The sequence below is a fragment of the Aedes aegypti genome, chromosome 2, assembly GCF_002204515.2.
Source record: "Aedes aegypti strain LVP_AGWG chromosome 2, AaegL5.0 Primary Assembly, whole genome shotgun sequence".
In the NCBI taxonomy this organism is placed as follows: domain Eukaryota; kingdom Metazoa; phylum Arthropoda; class Insecta; order Diptera; family Culicidae; genus Aedes; species Aedes aegypti.
In genome coordinates, this window is record NC_035108.1 from 135932500 (window position 1) to 135954220 (window position 21721).

Below are 21721 nucleotides of genomic sequence, written 5' to 3' on the forward strand. Positions count from 1 at the left end.
TTTGTTAGGTACGACGCCATCAAATATATGGCAAACATGGTGGGAGAATATTTTGGTGGGACAAAATTTTTTAGATGTGGAGGGCAAAATCCCCAAAACTGAGGCCCTTATTCTAGTACATGCCGTACAAGGGGTGGATCACTCCTGATGCATCGAGAAAATTAAAATGCATTTCAATGCAATCGTTCTCTTTGAAAATTTCTAAACTCATGGTATGCTGTGATTTTTGGCTCTGGGTTTGATTGTTGTTGTGTAAGTGTCAATTTCGTCCATACTTAATTTACTATCTTGGCAGCTAACTTTTATATGAATCATCGAAAGCATTGGCCATCCAGAGTTCTCAATCTAAATTTATCCTTTCAGGATCTATATGTGGCTAGTAAGACTGAAGGCATATCAGAAAAAAATGACTGAGTAATGATTTGAATATTTATTTGTTACAGGATGTTCCATCGACCAAAATTGCCTTGTCTCGGAATGGCTAAATTGTCCTCTTTTGAAATGCAAAGCTGATAATTCTGATTCACTTAACCAAAGCTGGAAATGGTTGGCGGACTCCGTAAGGAAGATGTCCAAAGTTATGAGGACATGATAAGATTTCAAATTGTGAACCAGAACGAGTTCACCGGCATCATCATTGGCGAAGGGTGCTGTTATAGATGAAAATAATTATGAAAAATGCTCCTTGTTGGGGAATTCTCTCCATGGATAAGGAACAAACTTAATTTATAATCTTTATTTTGATTGCCAATCATGTATTTATGAAGTAAAGCTTATGGGAGAGGGAGGAGGTTGATTTATTTACAGCTTTTCTAGACGATTTCTACTTTATTAAACAATCGATTTATATTACACATGAAGTCTTTAAATAAGTTTGGTCCACATTGGAGCAGTGGAGAATCTCTCCGCGGAAGGTTTCATAGCAGCTTGAACGTAATATGCTCTCCATATGCCGTTGTAGTGTACCAGGTCACATTCATCGCCATGTTGTAGTTTCACAATCTTCTACATAAAATATAAGTCATCCCAGACTGCAAATATAATTTGTCTACACTAATTCTGAAATTGAACCGTGAAACTCCGATAAATTTGAAAGGCTAATATCTATCAACTCAATCGCGTTGTCAGCGGAACGACGTTGCCCCAGTCAACTACCAGCGAGTCACTTAACAGCTTAAATGCTTTCAGGGAAAAAATACCGATTGTTCCCGTTCCTAACTGCTTTGCAGATCATCAAGAACATCTTTTTTTTCCAAGCTTCCAGCTTTTCGTACTGATATACTTTCATAACAAATAACGACGCGTTACTATGATAACAAAATGAAGTTTTCAACCTCAGGGCTAAGTTGATTTGAATCACGAAAAAATGCATTTAATGCCATTCAATGCACATTTGATGTGCATCAAACTGTTGGGCAGAGGTGGACACACCACAACGCAGAACAGGGTCACCGAAGCGGAACGCGGAACCAGGATTTCGGTAGGAAAGAAACAACTACAACTTGACTACTGTACGCAACGAGAAAGCTTTAATAAACACGTCTGAACGGATCGAACATCACATTACGGATGAATGCAATTCTTTCATTCTCCCTTTTCTCTCTGCTATTTGGCGCGCTCGCCGTCTGCTCTACCGGCGCATGCGTCATTCGTCACTCTACACATCAGTGTTGCCGCTTTGCTTACGAGGCACAATCATTGCATACTCCAACACAAACAAGTGATCCACCCCTTGATGCCGTATCATTTAATTTCAGAGAGAAATTTTAGTTCGGTGTAAAATGAAGAAAACAAACAGCTGTCAAATCCGAGTGTCAAAACGCATTCCCGTTTATCAGTAGTTGTGAGACACCCGCAAAAGTGGGGTGTCCATTAGATAGTGTGTCACAAAGTGAATGTTCCAAGAATCGTGTCCTGTTGATTTTTTGTAATTTTATCCTTGTAAACCGTGTTTTCTGTGTCGAAAACTGCTGCTCACTTGTAGAGCTCCACAAGGTGAGTGTTTTACGGTATTATTTTGAATGCCAAACATAAATTAACTTGGGGTTTTCGACGATTGAATTTCAGAACAGAAGAATCCCCATTTCCTTGTAGCTCTGAAGGCGAAAGCGAAAGGCAAACCATAATACAACATGGCGGACCGAAGATCTGGCGGATCTAGCCGTAACAATTTCAACGAGGAGAAAAGTCCTGCCGACATTCCGCCCATGTCACGGCTGTTCATCATCTGTAGTAAAACCGTCACAGAGGACATCCTGAGGGAGCAATTTGAAAAGTTCGGTGAGATTGAGGAAATCTGGATCGTCAAGGACAGACAATCCGGCGATGCGAAAGGGGTGGCCTATATTAAGTTTTCCAAAACATCGGAAGCTGCCAGAGCTCTGGAGGAAATGAATGGCAAAACCATCGGTGATAATTCTCGGCCAATTAAGGTGAGTGGTTTCTCTAGGGTTATTCGATTGGGTTATTACCCTAATCAGAGTTTTAAAGCAGGGCTGGTAGCAGGGATGTGGTCTCTATTTTAATGTAGGTAAGTCTCTAAAACTATTTAACGGAAGGCCTTTAACCAAAATGGTCACTTAAGTTTTTTTTCCTTATTCTGCTTGTAGTGAATGCTACTGAGATATTCTTGAGGTTCCAGAGAAGCCTCTAGAGATTTTTACGCGACCATTTCACGGTTTATTAAGAGTTTTCGTTGTTCGCTTCAGGATTTCTTCTAATAATTACCTACTACAGAGATTACTCCTGGCATACCTGAAGGGGCTTCTACCAGTGATCCCCTCAGAAATTATTCTAGTGATTACTCCACCAAGAATCCTAGAAATTCTTCCAGCATTGTTTCAAAAGATGCTTTGATGGATTTCTTCAGAATTTGCTCCATGAACTCCTTGAGAACTCCAACGCTTCAACCTATTGTTGCTTCCAAAAGGATTTCCACGAAAAAAAAATATCGGGTTATCTCAAGGTCCCAAGATATTTTTTTAATTATTCTTTTACTGACTTCCTCTGCTAATACCATAGGAGATTTTTCTAAGAATTCTACAGGAATTTTTCCACGAAAATCGACAAACAATCATTCTAGAGGTTTTTTTTTCAGGAATTCGAAAATGTCTCCACTTATCTTTCCAGGCATTTTATTTATTTATTATTTTATTTATTTTATTACAAGTTTATTTCAGGTTCCAAACCAGTTTATATCACAGTAATTATTCTGGTAATCCGATCATTCCAGCCTAATTTTTTTCAAGGATTTTGTCGAATAATTTTCAAGGAGAATCTGCAGGCTATTATCCAAAGATTCAATATATTTTCAATTATCTTAACAATTTAAGTTCTTTTAAACGACTTAAGGAAGGTCATCAAGGATCATTACATTAGAACTTGATCAAGTTTCTTCAGATGTTACTTCAAGATTTCCTAAAAAATACCTATTCTCGGCGGTCGTAGCCGATGTCAAAGTTTCCATTGATGTGTTTTGATAGAAGAATACTCTGTATTTAATGCGTTTGAAACTTGGTTGCTAATAATATTTGAATGGTGCCAAAACCTTGAATTTCCCCACCACAGTGATAGTCACTTGTGACACAAAAATTATAGTGAATACTTCCTTCGGAAGGGAATTAAAGCCGTTGGTATCGAGATGAACTAGCCCAAATCTCGTCTGTAAAGATAACAAAACATGATTAATTTAATAATTAACCACTAACGCTCTTCCTAATATTGCTTGTCCACAGGTTTTAGTTGCGGCCAATCGACAGCAAGGCTCCCGTAAGCAAACTGATAACGAAGAAGAAAAATACCTACGACTATTCGTCCTCATCCCGAAGGAAATGACGGAGGAGTCGCTGCGCGAAGAATTCGGCCAGTACGGTACCATCGACAACATCACAATCATTCGGGACAAGGTAACGAAGGAGGGCAAAGGTTTTGCGTACGTCAAGTTCAGTCGCTTCACGCATGCAGCGCGAGCTTTTGAGGAATGTGATGCCAAGTATAAGGCGGTATTTGCCGAACCCAAACCATCGCGGAATGCTTCCGTGTCGTCCAGTGACAATTTTGGAGGATTTGGTAGTGGAAGCGGAGCGCCGAATGGCTTCATGGACGAACGCAGAGGTGGCTCCGGAATGGGAAGTTCTGGTCCGATGATGGGATTCGGAGCGATGGGTGCTTCGGGAAGTGACCGTCGAGGACCCGGCATGAACAACGATCGGGGAGCAAATTTCGGATTCACCAGCAGCGGTTATTCCGGTCAGAGTGCGAATCCCAGTGATACATCGCTTACAGTACTGTGCAGCCCTTCGCTGAACCAGGATCAGCTGTGGAGACTATTTGATATTATCCCAGGATTGGACTACTGTCAGATAAATAACGATTTTAGTAAGTATTCTTGATCTGGTGCCTTGTAGCATAATTTATATAATTACGTTCGTTTATCATTACAGACAACCGCAACGTGACTGCCACGGTGGTCTACAACAATGCCCAGTCTGCGATGTACGCCCGCGATAAGATTCATGGTTTGGAATATCCGCCCGGTGAACGGCTAATCATTCGCCTGGGCCACGAAACAGCTAACATGATGGCCAACGCAGATCCCTTCAACGGCGGAGGTAAGCTATACATTAACCATTTTTGGTTGAACCTCACTGTATAAAAGCTGTAACTTTGTAGAGAAAAGAGATAGAAATCTGAAATTTCCGAACCTTAACATTTGAAAATAAAACTTTCAATGACCTCTATGAGTGGCAATAATTAATTACGCATTATGCATCAAGGGTTAAAAATTGCCAATTTTTGACCGATATTTCTGCTCTACAGAGGCCTTCCTTAACCGAGTTGTTAGAGTCCGCGGCTACAAATCAAAGCCATGTTGAAGGTGTCTGGGTTCGAATCCTGGTCGGTCCAGGATCGTTTCGTAATGGAAATTTCCTTGACTTCCCTGGATATAGAGTATAATCGTACCTGCCACACGATATACGAATGCGAAAATGGCAACTTAGGCAAAGATAGCTCTCAGTTAATAACTGTGGAAGTGCTCATAAGAACACTAAGCTGAGAAGCAGGCTCTGTCCCAGTGAGGACGTCAAGAAGAAGAAGATTTCTGCTCTTAGTTTAAAAAAAAGATATGAAATCCTTTCCTGGATTATTTTTGGTAAGAATGACCATCCTGGACACAAGGGCACCTGGAACCATTTCCATAAGGAACAAATGCATATCCTGTTTAGAATCATAATGCGCATGTATGGTACAATGGCTCAAATTTCATTATTCTGCATTCCGATTTACAACAGCATCAAAACGACCTATGCAAGATTTGATCGAAATATCGGTTGTGGTAGGGTCGACAACACATTTTCAGAACATATGTAGTATTATGCGACAGAAAAAATGTTTATGATTTTAAGGCGAAGTAGGCCGTCATTGAAATTTGTACGCGTCGTTGATGATTGTTGCTAACACTGCGGAACACGTTTTTGTCTCTAGCACCAAAATACCGCTATTTACTTAATTAAGGGTTGCTGAATCCATTGCTATTTTCAGAAATATCATAGCACGTCTAGTTTTTGAGAAATTGACTGTTGAAAATGCTAAATTTGACTATTTCAGCCAACTTGCATGCAAGTTTCCCAGCTTGTATAGCAATTTATTTGCTTAATTTGCCTCAGAACTCAAACTTCATGTACTTATGTACAATACTTAGGGTGATCAAAGTAATTTGGACAGACCGTTACGCGCATATAATTTGGCCATTTACGGCAAAATCAAATGGAGGTGGCCAAATTATATACGCGTAACGCTCTGTCCAAAATACATAAAACACCCTATCAACAAAGTTCATTATACTTCCGATGCTCAAAAGTTATTTTTTATTGGTTTACAAAAGTATTGTATTTTGCCATATAAGAGAAACGAATAATTTCGTATGGAGACTGCAAGCATGTTGAAAAAATGGATTTAAGGTGAAGATGAATCGAAGCCAAAGTACAAATTTTGAAGAACACGGATCTGGAGAACCAAACATCAGTTTGAGCTGAAAACCTAATCGATTGGTCACCACCAGCTAGTGACCGACCAATCGATTAAGTTTTAAGTTTGAATGGATGTTCCGCTCTCCAGATCCGTGCTCTTGAAAATTTGAACTTTGGCTTCGATTCATCTTCACCTTAACCTCAATTGAATCGTGCAATTTCAATCAAATTATATCTAAAATCGAAAGTTAAAGTCCTATTTTGCATGCTTGGGAAATTAGATCATAATATTTTTTGATAAATCATTGTTTAAGGACATATCCCCTTGGGTACCAAAATGGCCTCTTTTTGTTTTCTCTGTTCGGATGCGCCACTGCGACCAGTATTTAGATCTATTGTGGCATTACCCGTATCCTTAGTGTGTAGTGCATGTCGCATTACTCCATTTCCATTGATAGGTAATGAAGCATCGATTTCTGTACAGTTTTTGTTTTGATTCCTCAGAAATTGATAAAAATCGACTATGATGAAAAGGTCCCGCTATTTACACCCTTCATAGAAATTTACATCTCAGCGAAGGCGCGCCCCTTAGCAAACATAATCGATTAAATTTCTGAGGAACCAAATCGGTACTACTGATATTTGACCATGCAACGGAACTCTAGTCACATTCTTGTTTTGCTTTTAGTTTAGTCCCAGAAAAAATACTAGAAAAAAGGGGCTTTAGGCTAGCAGCAAAACCGAATCAAGCTAGAAAATTTGTTTAGTAATCAGAATTCACGTGAGTCCTTGAATTACCAGTAATTACAGTCCTTGTTGAGTTAATACCCATGATTGTTATCCTGGCTTCAAGTGTAGTCTCGGGACTGACCAACTCCGAGTCTGTAACCATCTGCTAGGTAAAATAGATTAATTTTCAGAAACTGTTGCCAGTAACAACGACTTTGTACCGCGAATGCTTGAATTACCAGAACATATTACCCTAGCCCGACAAACAAGATGAGACTAGAGTTCAAATTGGTAGATCTTACCCCGTAACGCACCACGAAAAGGTGATCTACCCGCGTTACGGGTGAAAATGGCCTCTAATATGGCTCCTTACTTCCCCCTTCACTTTCCACTCCCTCCTCCCATGCTTCTCACAGTGTTTTGGAGAGCTATCACAAAAAAATGATTATTTGAAGTTACTAACCTTATTGTAGAGCGGTGGTTTCTTAACTGAAAGCATTCCATAATGTGTTTTTCACAAACTACCTGTTTTTGAATGCAAACAAGTAGTTATTGCTGTGATTTGTGTTGTTAAACATCACGCACTACCGAATCACTTTTTCTTCACGCACCGTGTTGTTTGAAGGCTTTTCAGTGCCCGTTCTAAAATTCACTTTTCATGGTATTTCTACACACCGTGGCAATTCAAAAATCTGATGCGATGCTTGTAACACGTTATGTTTTCTCGCGCCGTACTCCTGGGAGCAATAAAACACTTCTAGAAAGATTCGCGAATCAGGCGAAAGTGACAAAATGTACACAATTTAAGAAAATATAGCGTTGAAATTGTAGCTCGATTGTCTATTCACTGCACTTGAACTTTTCCCCTATCGATAATTTAACTATTCAAAAAACGCAAATTTGTAGAAGACGAAACTTCACCTCATGCCAAACCACACACTTTATTGATTACGCCTGTGTTTTTGTTTAACAAAGTGATGGGCGCATCTGAAATCGAAATCAAAACACGGCGAGAGTAAACGGCGACACTGCAAACAAAAAATAAACAAGGCGTACATGGTGGGCTTACTTGGAACCAGAAGGTAAACACGGCGCAAAAGTAATGGGCGACACTGAAAATAATATCGATTACAGGCTCATAACATTGGGCGATACTGGAATTCTCGAGTACGTTTTAGGCGAAACCTTTAAAGATATTTTGAGTACGAAATAGCTAGGGGAATTGTAGGAGATGTGTGTGGTATTAATGAGGATTTTAAAACTAGGTTTATGAAATGTGTATTAAAGTGAAAAGGTTAAAGTTTGAGTATATTTTATCCAATTGGGATTTGAAATTGCACATGAGAATTTCATTGATCATTTTCTCATTGTTATTGATTTGTCAGATAGGCCCTTATCGCGAATCCCTCTCGACTTAAGTTCACCGATTTGTGCTCGAAAAATAACACCGGAATACGAATTGACTGGGCCAACATTGTTTATGAATCGGATGAGCAGCTCTCACTGATTGGAAGTGATGTCAGTTTTTATGTTTGGAATTAAAATTGTTTGGATATTCATACACATGCTACAGCCACGTAATTTACAATTTCATAACACTCAGAAGGTGTACAATGTCACAAGTGTTGCAAAACATTTTTAAGCATGAGAAAAACAATGTGCGACGCAATTTAACAGCAAAAATGAATATTAAATGTTATACAGTACAATTGACTGTTGAATTCAAATGCATACTGATGGCAACTTTCTCCATCCGTGAGAAGCGAGAGAAGAGAGGAGAAAACTGCCAAAAAAAGTAAACAACACACGCATGGTGTGAAAAATGCTTATAATTTTGGTCAAATAACATGTTTCCACTACCAAATGAAATAAATTGTGATTTTGAGCTTTAAGGAAGTTGTTGAAGAATTCATATCGACAATAATACATTTGTATGAAACGTGTGCAAGTAATACTGCCTACTGGCTCGAGTGGGTGGCAACATTATGTTTACGTGCTCAATGGACCTTCACCTGCAATTTTATGTAAACATCAATGAAACCAATGTTTTATACAACTTTGGCGTCCTGTAGCTAAAAATTGTGACGTGTTGGAACATTTCTGAGAACGGCATCAGATTCACCCCAAATCTACTAGAGACGCATAATTTGATACTTGAAACACGCAAAAATGTCATTTTTGTTAAGCTGTGTAATTCACCTCACGATTTCGAATCAAACAAAATCATTTGGTTTTGCTCTGACACGTCTGAAAAAGTATCAGCATACTCAATGCATGTTAGCGCGTACAGTGATACTTTTTCAAGTGATGATGATGATGATGATGATGATGATTATTTAGCCACCATCAGCGCAAGGATTACCTATGGCTGCAGAATCATACCGGGATGGTATGATCTACCTGATGGTTTGTTGTAGCAGGGCTAGTTAATATCTTTGAAGACCTTTGGAAGACAACACTAAGGCTGTTTTCTCATGACAAAAGGCTGGCGACCCCTCGCACTTTCATCCAGTCAACAGTTCAATTAACTCCCTTAGGCTACCCCTCCCCAACACCCAATATATAGTAATATATCATATATAGTGTTAATAAAGTATCTTACCGTAAAATGATAGAAATAATGTTAGTGTGACTACCGTTGTTACTAGATACCGTGATCACCTCTGCATCTCCTGGGTAGATACATCACATCCGTTTACCATCGACACCATAAATACCTACCGACGTTGCCATTTTGTAGTTTCCCATCAAAACCACAAGCTTCGGATCGCTCAACCCGCTGCTATCAAATCCTGCCTGTATTTTCCCTTGAAGAACGTTGACAGTACACTGTACCGGTGAGACAATTTCACAGCATTGAACTTGTTCCCGTCGTTGTTGGTTTTGTTTGTCGGGAAAAACTTTGCGATCCTGCCGAGTGGCTTTCCATCCTTGGCATTCACTTGCTTCCTGTTCCGTACCGACCCAGATTACAACATCTAGTTTCGCATATACACATCCGCACCACTCCGGGTCACAGGAATGATGCACATATTGGCTACTTTTAGTCACTATAAATATTCAAAATTCTGTTGGAAATCCATCTTTTCTATATTTTACGAGAAAAAATCTTGACAGACGCAGAAAAAACACAACCGCTCGGTATCAACGCTTGACAGTGATACTTTTTCAAGTCTATATAAACTATCAAGACTGAGTTTTATCACTTTGAAATGCAAGCTGAAAAGTCATCATTGTTGCCAAAACGAATGACGGGCTACTTAGCCTTAAAGCCAAATCAAAGTCACTTTTTACGTGATCTGATGATAAAAGAAGGCTAAGTTCTTTTCAAACACAAACAGAAAAAAATGATATTTGTTATTATAAAGACTACTAGGGTAATTGATCCATTAGTTGAGGGTGTTCCTATAGATGCGATAGTGTCATCTACACTGATTTCATTGAATTAGCTGCAAATCCGACACCGCCAATCGACGTATTGGCTTATTGATACACGAAATACCCGAAAAAATCGTTCAAATAGCTTCAAAATGGATAAAATACCATCAAAACTGCTTAAACTTTTCTCATTTCTACCAATAGTTGCGGTACAATATTCCTGTAGTGGAGGATCCCATAAGCAAACAACGGATACCGCAACTATAGGAAATCTAATTAAAAATTTACCTCAACTAAAGGAACAGTGTATCAATAGTAAAGGTATTATTTTTCACTGGCATGCCGATTGTTACTGCGATGAAATCAGTTTTCTCATTAATTAAATGGTCGTTACTTCCCTTTTCAACAATAGTATGTACATTTAATGCGCTACTGCAATTTCGAGGGGTTAAATGAAAATGTGTCTAAGTTAAGCTAAGCTAAGCAATTTTGTCACAACCAAAAATTTTGCCTCGATTTATTCCACAGAATTGTTAAGAAAATACTTCAAATAATTCGTTTTGATCGGCATGTCGCAGAGCTACGTCCAGAATGCAAAGAAGAGAGCTGGACTACATGCATACAAGGTACAGAACTTTCCAAACCGCGATGAGCGCAACAATCGACGGCTAAAACTCGAGCACGGCAGCTCTACGAGAAGACAAAATATGGCTGCTGTGTGATGGACGACGAAACATATATAAAAGCCGATTTTAAGCAAATTCCGGGGTTGGAGTTTTTTACCAGCAAGAGCAAGTTCGATGTGGACGACAAATTTAAGAAGAAGAAAATGCCGAAGTTCGCCTCCAAATATCTCATTTGGCAGGCCATCTGCTCTTGCGGACTGAGGAGTGAGCCTTTCGTGACAAAGGGCACAGTAAATGGCGAGATCTACAAATCTGAGTGCCTCGAGACGTGCCTTTTGCCGTTCTTGCAGTAGCACGACGATGCTCCGCTATTTTGGCCAGATTTGGCATCATGCCACTATTCTAAAATCACAGACAAACAGACGTAGCACTCTTATTATTTTCATCGTAGGGTAACGGTCGTATTTTGGACCCCCTAAGGAAGTGATTTTAGTGGTTTGCCCCAATCAATTAATTGCACAGCGTAGCCAAGTCAAAGAACATGCCAAAATGTAGAGAAAAACTTCATCTACGAGATACAAATGCCCATACGGTCGTGTAGGATCCAAAAAACGTCGAAAATAATTAAATTGTGAAGCACTGTTTTTCATAATTTTGGACACACTAATACATTTTGGACCCTCAAAGTATATATTTTGGGCCCTCGGCATTTATTATCGTTTGGCGACAAAGTCCACGACACTGGTTGTATAATATGCTTGCCCATAGACTAATCATTTGATTGACAATGGAAACCCCAAGAAATTCTACGCTTTTTGTTCAGAAAGTTGAAAAAAGTTTGTGTTTACATTTGAAAAAATTCTGACGGCTTCAATTTCTGTGTGTAACGTGTTGAAACGGTTGCATGAAAGCACCAATTAAATTAAATTATTTTCAGATAAAATAAACACATTTTCTATGTACAAACGGTTGATGCAAGAGCGGAATAGTCCTATCTTTCCAAATGGCATGCAAATTAAGTTGGTCTCTTGATTTAAACTGGGAAATTTGCAGGAAAATGGCCCAGGGGGCCCAAAATATATAGAAGTCCAAAATATATTGGTTACCCTACAGCAGAATAGCGCCCAATTTTAATATTTGGTATTTGGCCGACGAGCCACTTGTGGCGCACGCCTGACTTTTTTTCGAGTTTGACGTTTGCTCACTACCGCCACCTAGTTCACGGTTGGCCAAATGAAGTATTTTTAGCATTGGGCGTAAATGTTCACGTGACTATGTTTTGAATTGACAATTGCTTTAGCTGTTACGTCTGTTTGTCTGTGCTAAAAGTGTCCTGGAGTGGTACGAAGCCAATTCTGTCCATTTTGTTTCAAAGGACATGAATCCGCCAAACTGTCTGGAGCTGCGCCCGGTGGAGCAGTACTGAGCAATAATAAAGCGGGAACTTCGGAAGAGCAAGAAGACAGTCAAAGATGAGAAGGACAAAAACTGAGAAACTGGTACCCACTGTAAAGATTTTGATGGAGGGCATCAAGCGAAAAAGTCTTCAATTTTACACTCAAGGCTCCATCGATTAACTTTTCTTTTGATTTTTGAAGTAAATATATGTATAAAACTACCCTAGAAATTTGGTTTGATTCTAAACATTATAAGAAAATTGGCATGGCATTTCCGGTGTCGCAATAATTTCGTGTTCGCCCTTTATCGTGCTTATTCTGCGCGGCGTGTGAGTCGAGACGAGTCGCTCTCACCGCGAGTGACGTGAGACGACTAATGTTAATCAAATGGAAGCGAGTCGACAATTGTCACCTCATTCGACTCGTGTCACCTCACACGCCGCGCTGAATAAGCACATATGTGTATACGTATTTTCATTTCTAGACATTTTGTAGTTGTAGTTTTCAAGTCACTCTTTGGTTACTATTTGGTCACTTTTGATAATTTTGGTCACTAAAGTCACCATCAGTGAATCCATTGTCACCCAACAAGCAGCAACAAAGACATTGTCATCTCCTATTCTTGTTTGCCACAACTTTATTCCGCAACATCAGTTTATCACTATTTGAACAGAATATGACAATGATCGATTACCACGTGCGCAGCCATTTTCTGGGCTTCGCATTGCAATTTTCGAGACCTTTCTCCGTGTTGGTAAACATTGACACATTATCGAACAGTATTCATAAAACAAATTTGATTTTACGTTTAAAATAACTGATTAATCACGAGTTGAAAAGGTAGCAACAATCTTGCGACCTGTGATTGTCATGACAATTTTGCTTTTGATTGTATCCCTATCCGCAAAAGTTGGGATACACGGTTGTGAGCGAGCTTGCTTTGTTGTTTGTTTTTCAACTGTTCAGATGACACTTTGATTCACTGGTCACTATTATTTTACTGTCTGACTGCTACCAGCCCTGAATTGCTGTGATTTTTTTTCCCAGAGACTATCTCCGGGATTCCTCTAGATATGTATTGCTTAATTCTTCCACTGATTTCTCCAGTTGTTACTAATAGTAGAATTTTCAAAAATTCCTACGAGAGTTCTCAAAGAAAACAAAACTCATGCCTCAGATTTTGAAAAAAAATGTTTTGGGGATTTTCTTGGAAGGTCTACAAGTAATTTCACGCCAACTTCAGTAGTTATTCTTCCAAACATTTTTATATGGATTCCTTCAAAACTTCATCCACATTTATCCCAGAAATTACTCCAAAAATTCCAACAGGGATTATCCGAGGAAATATATTTAATACTCTTCCAGGAATTTCCCACAAAATCCACAGATATTCCTCACAATGTTTCTTCAGAGATTCCATCCGATAAATTTCAAGGAATTCCTGCCGGACGTTATCTCTGAATCGATTGATTTTTTTAATCATCTATGCAGTTTATCTACGTGATCCTCCGTTACTTTATTATGAGTCCAAGAGTTTGTTCAGAGAACCTTGTGGGAATTCATCAAAGGTAACTTAAGAGCTTATTCAAGTTTCATCAGACGTTATATAAGGTTTTTATTTTGAACTACCTCCCGATTTAAAAAAAAATCACGAATGGTCTCTGAAATAAACAATCCTTGACAATTTTCTAGACACATCCATAGAAAACTGGATTTTTTTAAGTGATGGCATTTCTCGAAGGTATCGAATAATTTCTGAAGGAATCTTCAAAATAATTTCTGGAGCAATTCCTGAAAGTGTTCTTAGATAAATTTATGATCGCAAACATAAAAAAAATCCTGAACAACAATTTTGGAGGAAATTCTAGAAAATCTTAGGAGAAAACACTGGTTAAATTCTTGAAGATGGCCTAACCGGTAATCTTTGTGGGAGTTTTTAAAAAAGCGATAGTAGAATCTTCGGATAAAATTCTGGACAACTAGCACTGTCTTGAAAAGTTTCTGAAAGAATCTTTGTAGAAATTCATGATAGAATCTATGAGGCAACTTCTATGTTTGTCCAATTTTCCAAAATTCCAGGTTGAATTCTTGACGGTCTCTAAAATGAAACTCTTGAAGGGATTCCTAAAGAAGTTCGTAATAAAACAAATTCCTGGAGAAATCTATGGGATATAATCAGAAACAAACCTTACACGAGAAAAAGATAAAACATATAAACGGTAGGTTATTTTATGTATTTTGAACAGACACCAACATGATTCGATGCAATCTAGCACTTTCATTCGTGCTTTTGCGTTTATGAAGCCGCACTTCGCAGTCCAATGGAGAAAGAAATACACAATATATGATGTAACTTATAAACGCTCCTCACTAACAGAAGCCTGGGACGGTAAATTTGTGGCTGAATAACAGCTTATTATATTTCCTATGATAATCATGAACATGCAGAGGTATACTCGATCTATAATAGTAATGGATGTCACAAAAATGTTTGTCTTTGTACGCAAAACATCCTTTTCTTGTATTTTTTTTGAGTGTGTTTCAAAGTCATTGACCATGTTCGACTCTTCATAATTTTAACAATCAATTTAATCCTCATAATGTTTCTTCATCAGGTGGTAAAATCTCCGACCGAGACACATCGTTCTGCAGCGTGCCCCTACCACCCCCATTGCCGATGGCCAACCCGAACGCCGAAGTCGCCCAGAGGTGCTTCATTGTGTGCATTCCCAAGGCTCTACCCATCAGTGTTCTGAAGCAAACTTTCTGTCGGTTCGGAGACCTCATCGATCTTTATCTGTTGCCAAACAAAAACTGCGGCTACGTCAAATATGCCAGCGAGAAGAGCGCCAAGAAGGCAATGGAAACGCTGCATGGTGCCGAAATCTTGAACGTGCGGTTGAAGGTAATGTGGAACTTGTCGCAAACTTCTATCTTGTCGAATGTCTCTAGTATTTTTGGTGTTTGCAGGTTTTGGAAGCTGAGGAGCCAAGCAACGACCGACGAAAGCGAATGCGACACGACGAGCGCATGGACAATGAGTAAACCAGTTCACTGGAACTCTAGAGGCTTAAATCTGCATGAAACTACGTGAGCCGAACGGAATGCTACCAGAAGGATAAGGTAAATTTCGCAGCCTGGCGGCTGTTTGCTAACGTAGGCATTTGCTGTTTCGTCCCTCTACTTTAGGTTTGGTTCAAGTGTTGGAGGGGACTCCGAGTGAGGTAAAAAGGTTGTTTTTTGGATGGCTTGTGAACGGGATTTCATGCTGAGATATAAACTGGCCGATTTCTTAGGGCTTACCTGCAATATTCGAACTGGTTTCATTGCTTCTCTAGTTGAATTATTGAAAGAATGTTTTTTAAACATTTTTACGTACAAAGTAATAAGAAATCGCCATCTGGAACATCTATCAACATCGGCCAAGTAGTTGAAAGGCTTAAAGGGTTCGATGAAGGGAAACTTATCCTTGCTAAAATGAATTGGTCGGCGTTAAGTCAGAGTGGACCAAGTACAAAACTTGGGAAAATTGGATTATTCTGACATTAGATGCAAAATAACGTAATCTCCATTTCACTTTGATCCGATTTGATGAATGTTGAAAACTGAGAGAGATATGTAACAAATTTACTCTGGATGATCAATAAAAATCAATAAAACAATGCAGTCAGAGTGGACCAAGTGCTTTATACCATAACAACGAAAACGATCGATGCGCTGAGAAAGTCTAGAAAATGCAAGACATTTCAAGTTATTTTCCAGATTTTTTGACATGGAATGATTCTTCTTCCCATCCATCAATAGAAACTCATAAACATGTCATAATTCGATGGATCTTATTTTGATATCTGGCCATTTACCGTATTTGAGTAGGTGATCAGAAAATGCAACAATTTCTGTGCAGACAGAGTGGACCAAGTGTCAAAAAGCAACAAACTGATTGATTATTGCATTTTTTGAGTCGATTTCAGAGTTCGATAGAAGTTTATGGTAGTTCTATGGTGTATGTATGGACTGTCCTAGAACCCGCTTATTGGACCAGTATATTTTGGTCGGTACTCAAGATTTTCATGGACTATGTGCACTTGGTCCACTCTGACTGAACGCATATTTGAATATTTCTGGTCTTCAACGCCCTGACCCTTCAAAACCTTAATTTCCAAGGTATCGTAATGCCACTGATTTTGAGATTGAAGATATGGATTATTGAAGAATTTACGATACTGATGTCGAAGGGTCTTGATAATATGTTCAGCTTAAAGATATGCACCCAGTTTGACCACGCAAGCATTAAATGATTGTTCTTTTTCTTGAAATTGTTCAGTCAGAGTGGACCAAGTGCACATAGTCCATCAAAAAATCGTTCTATCAGAGTTTCGGATTGTGATTTTTCATGTTTATCACTTCACATTATATTGTTTGAAAGTAACACAAGGATGGGTAGAAATATTGAACCAAAATTTTACTGAGATAAAAAAAATACAAAGCGTTAGACTTTGAGCCCGTTTTTCTCAAAATATGAAAAATGTCACTTGGTCCACTCTGACTTAACGCCGACCAATTGTCGATAAAAAATATTTTCCACCTTTGGCAATTACTCGATTCTTCATTGAAAAACTCTTGGAGCAATTTATGGTTTACAGGGCTGGTAGCGAATCACTTTTTTTACCTGAAGTCAAAAAAGTCACTTTTAAGAGAAATGGTCACAAAGACTCTATTTTCGTGATTTGTTTATAAAGAAATTTAGAGCTGGGTCAGCTTTTCAAATACAAACAGCAAGATAGAGAAATTTGTTATTACAAAGTGTAAAGAAAGATAGGTATTTCTGGCTAACTTTCTGAACGAATTCATGTGAATTTAGTTCAACGGGAAATGTAAAAAAATCTGGCGGAAGTTTTGAAGAACATTCAAGCAACCAAGCCCAATACCTAACAGACTTGCTGAATAAGTTATAAGTGAACTTTCTGCAGTAATCTACGGCTATAGAAGGAATCTTTCTAAAGAACCATCTTCTGGCTACTTACGCAAAACATATAATTTGGTTTGTTTCCAGTTCGTCAAATATTAAGTGTGTTCTGGTGTTACTGTTTTTGTGGAAGAGAGAGTTTAATTTTACAGGAATTCTGCCGAAAAATTAACCTGAGGTATTTTTGCTTGTTTTAGATTTTTTTATTTCGCCAGTTTTTTTTTATTTTCAAAATATCCAAAATTCATTAAATTTTTTTTAAGAAATCCGCCACAATGTTTTCTAAAATCGAAAATTTTCTGTCGATTCAATTCTACTTTTTTCTACTTCTACTCTCTTTCTACTCTCTTTCTACTCTACAGTTTTCTACTTCAATTGTTTTTGCCCAATAAATTCCTCATGAACATGAATTTCGCTAAAAATTGCATTTGATAAACTACAAGTAATCTAAACCTAGCTAATATTCGTCTGGTAAAAAAAAACTGAAATTTCCAATGCGCCATCTGTTCGACCATTTATGGCAATCAAGTCTTATCTCGGGCGGAATGTTTATAATATAGAAGAATTTTGGGAGAATCTGGAACTTATTTTTTCAAGATACTTACATAATCGAGAAATTCTGGAAAACCATTGTAGAGAAATTGTCGGACAAACGTCTGAAAAAAAAAACAGTATCTTCGTGAATAATTTCTTTGGAAATACTGTATTTATTTGTGGAGGAATCGTCGGAAGATTATCTGTTAACTTTTTGGGAGGAATTTCCAAAGGTATACCTGGAATCTCTATACGAATATTCGGAGGAATATCGGAAGAAATTTTTAAAGCAACATCTGGAAAAGTTCTCAGATAGATTTTCTAAGGAATTCCTTGAGTTTCATCCAAATAAATTTCCAAGTGAATTCCAGAAATTTGCAAAAAAATAATTCTTCTATGATTCACTTTGACATGGGGGGTTTTTCTTTGTCTGAAACTTTGCAATAAGAAGCACATCAGTACAACGCATGTTGTGGCAAAATATGAGAACTGTAGCTTTCAAAAAAACCCACTGCCAAAGTGAATAAAAAGTGAAATTTTCGGAAATTTGTTCCAAAGATTTACCAAGGTAGGGAGCCCGATCCTATCCCTAACTTGGTAAATCTTTGGAACAAATTTCCGAAAATTTCAGTAGAAATCGTTTTGAGTGTATTTTCACAAGAAATCCGTTGAATATTTTTTAGGTTGATTTCCGGTTCAATCCATGGACTAATTCGCGGATTAATTATATGAAGATCTTGCAAATGCTAACTAATCTATGGTGAAATTCAAGAATAAATCCCTGAGTGGATTTCCAGAGAAATATTGGCAAGAATTCATCTTCATATTCCGGACACTTTGAGCAATCTAAATTTCAATGAATATCTATGAGAAATGCATAGGTTCTTGCAAGAATTACACTGGGTATCTACCTCTAAAACACACAGAAAGGGGTCCAGTTTTGACTTGGTCATTTTGCAACCACCATATACAAAAATCCACAAAATACTCGTCAATGATCTGACTAGCAAGTTAAATCTATCTATATAAATAAAAATGGAGTGGTGTTTGTATGTCACGAAATGGCTTGAGAACGGTCCAACGGATTACCGCAAGATTTTCACTGTTGCACCCCTCAAGGGATGCGACGTGTTCGTGCGAAGAAAAAAATTGGAAAATACGCCGGGTTTATCGGGAAAACGGGAGAAGATTAATGTGTTATTTGTATGGGGAATTTCTTGACGTTTTCCAACAGCCTACTTGATGGCGAAACGAAGTTTGCCGGGACCACTAGTAGTCTAATAAAATTGGCCACAGATCCGACATGAACCAGGCAACAAGTTACGCCCCTCCTCTTATCTTGTCTATAAATGCTATCAAGAAGATCGTAAGTTTGTTCAATTTAAGATATTTCACTCTACTACGGAATTGCGTTGAATAAAATCACGGTTCCATTTACCTGTGTTACACAACGATAGAACACGACATAGCAGTTGGAGGAACTTGAAAATGGGACCCAGTGGTTTGCAGATGACCTCGATAACTATAAATTCTGCAAGGGAAATCTTTTATCTTTTCCTCCGGAGGCATTCAAGATCACCAAACCATATTTTCAGAACATTACTTCCTAGCAACTAGTTGAAAACTCAATATCATAACATTGTTCGTTTATGTTTTTTACTATCTACTGCTGCATAGTAATCTGCTAGCTTCATCATTGTCACCATATATTTTCCAATTATTAAAATATTTTAAGCTTTTGTTACCCCCCTAACAATCCTCCAATTTAACGAATTTATTTTTGCAGAACTATTTTACCACTTAAAACGCTAGTGACGAACGAACAAACCCTACTACAAACAGTACTCCTACTACATAAAATACAAGTACCTAGCCCCCACCAGATCGATTCTGAAAAAACTTTCAGAATGAAGACCGTTTGGACTGTGCAAAAGAACGTACAACCACAAGAACAACCCAAAAATCAAGACTTTGCTTCAAACTGCATCGATCGAAACGTAAGAAAACGCTATGGACCTGTCTGGACGTCAAATTCAAAACTGCACTCAACAACTGTAGAAGAAACAAAAGAATAGAAGCAATGAACATCGCCCGATGACCTCCAGACTTTCAAGTTACACCACTTTCCGGGACGAGTTAGTAACAAAAAAAAAATCCAAGGGAAAGAAGACACTTTCCCGACGAGACTGGAAGATATGGTACAAATGAACGAGATAACTGATCATACTAAAGTTCGGGAGTGAAAAGACGACCAACTGGACTGGCACAACTGAGAACGTTCAGAACACTCACAGAGAATTACGCTATACAACGTACGCACCCTCAGCAACAAGGTGCCGCATTTTCTGTTACTTCTTTACGTTTTCTCCATACGGCAGTTTACTCGATTTCGCCGAAAATTTACGTTATTTTATTCATTAATTTTTGATTGTGTTCGTTTCGTCCCGGAATATTCTAAAAATCATGTTAATGTAAATCACATTATAAAATTCATTTAACACTTTCTCAACTTCAATTAATAATTTACAAAATTACGCGATTCGAATATTACTCATAAGATGCACTAATTTGTTTTAAATTGTAAATTAATTGTAGTCACATTTTAATGCTTTTTGAATCACAAAAAAATGAGATTATACACTAACTCTTGAATTATTCTGGCGAAGACATATTAAGACCTTATGAACTGGAACGATGGATAAACTCACAAAAGTAGGTATATTACCAGCAACACTATTCGACGCTATCGTTCGCTCTCACTATCAAAAGTAACATTCACATTCTTCATATACCACAAACACACATTATTCGTGACTTTTGTTTTACTGCAGATAATAGAATGTAGCAACCAAACAGAGAGTACATTTTAACTTTGCAAACTATGTTTTTATTTATTCGCAAGCTAAGAAAGATAACTGATTTTATATACCGAGATTGGAACAACAAAGATTTCTTTTATTTTTGTACATTTGTATTGCTAAAGATCATATTTTTACGGTATGGTTAGAGATATTGATAGAAGTTTTAAATACTAAACCCCCTCCGGAGTTTAAACAATCCTTTAGCTGTTAAGCATTACAGTATCACTATCATTCTATTCCATCTCCTCACTATCTCTATTCTCAATCAAACAATCAATTCAACAATCCTCTTAACCATCGATACTGCTATTCTTTAACACGCAAGAGCAAACTGGGTAAGATACGCTAGCTGCGAACGTGGCATCTAACGTCAAAAAGTTGCAATATATAAGCTTATTTTTGGTTCTGCAACTTATCCCAACTAAACATTTCCTTCCACGACAAACGACACAGTCGTACCCAAAAAAATGTGGTCCAATTGATTAATACAAACATAAAGAAACAAAATCTAGAGGTTCAACCAAACAAATATTCATATTTAGGAGTAAGATTGGCCAACAGCCGCCAATTCAATCATCGTTTTTTTTTCATTCATATGACAGAGTATGTAGAGCAGTTTGGACTTCGGGCGACAGCTCTGTCGAACCGTGCTGAACATCAAACTCTACTGTATAATAATCAATAGCAGTATAATATAAACTTCTTCCTGGGTATTTTATATCATTTTGAACTATGCAAAAGGTGTATTTCAGTATAACTACACATAACATATACTATTATTACTTTTACCGCTTAGTATGCGCATGAGTGTATCGGATGACAGCAACATTTCAGATTAAATAAAGGAATTACCAACAGTTTTTAACCAACGAGTTTTGATGTCATCAGAGAAATTATAGAGAACATTTCCCGCGTCGAAAGAACTGCAAATACTATTTTAATCGAGGTTTAGATAAATCTTAATTAAAAAAACCTGAAGTTCGTAGATACAAAAGTTAATTTGGTCAAATTGAGATGTAAAATTGTGAAAAATAATGGAATCGTTCTGGTCGGCTTCGATCCCACGACTTCCAATACGCTAGACTGGGCACGTTAACCAACTACGCCACAGAACGGGTAACGATTCTGCAGCGCCGTCGGCCATCCTGAAACCAAAGTCCGTCACGACGCCACATTCTCCTTGGTGTTTGTTGTCACGACATAGCTTGAGAACGGGTCAACGGATTTATTTGATTCTTTCACAATTAGATTTCTGAAACGT

The 21721-nt window shown here is 38.0% G+C and overlaps 1 protein-coding gene and 1 long non-coding RNA gene across 2 annotated transcripts; both read left to right on the forward strand.

Moving 5' to 3' along the window:
* Positions 1–127: 127 nt before the first annotated feature.
* On the forward strand, positions 128–854 carry LOC110675330. The gene is made up of 2 exons (XR_002499377.1): positions 128–379; positions 444–854. It is a non-coding gene; the product is annotated as an uncharacterized LOC110675330 (long non-coding RNA).
* A 981-nt stretch (positions 855–1835) lies between these two features.
* Positions 1836–21325, forward strand: LOC5573682 (RNA-binding protein 45). Its single transcript, XM_001660954.2, has 7 exons — positions 1836–1995; positions 2068–2432; positions 3735–4377; positions 4443–4610; positions 14715–15004; positions 15070–15222; positions 19386–21325. Exons 2-6 carry the CDS (start codon positions 2133–2135, stop codon positions 15142–15144), a joined length of 1476 nt encoding a protein of 491 aa, XP_001661004.2. The 5' UTR covers positions 1836–1995; positions 2068–2132; the 3' UTR covers positions 15145–15222; positions 19386–21325.
* Positions 21326–21721: the final 396 nt, after the last annotated feature.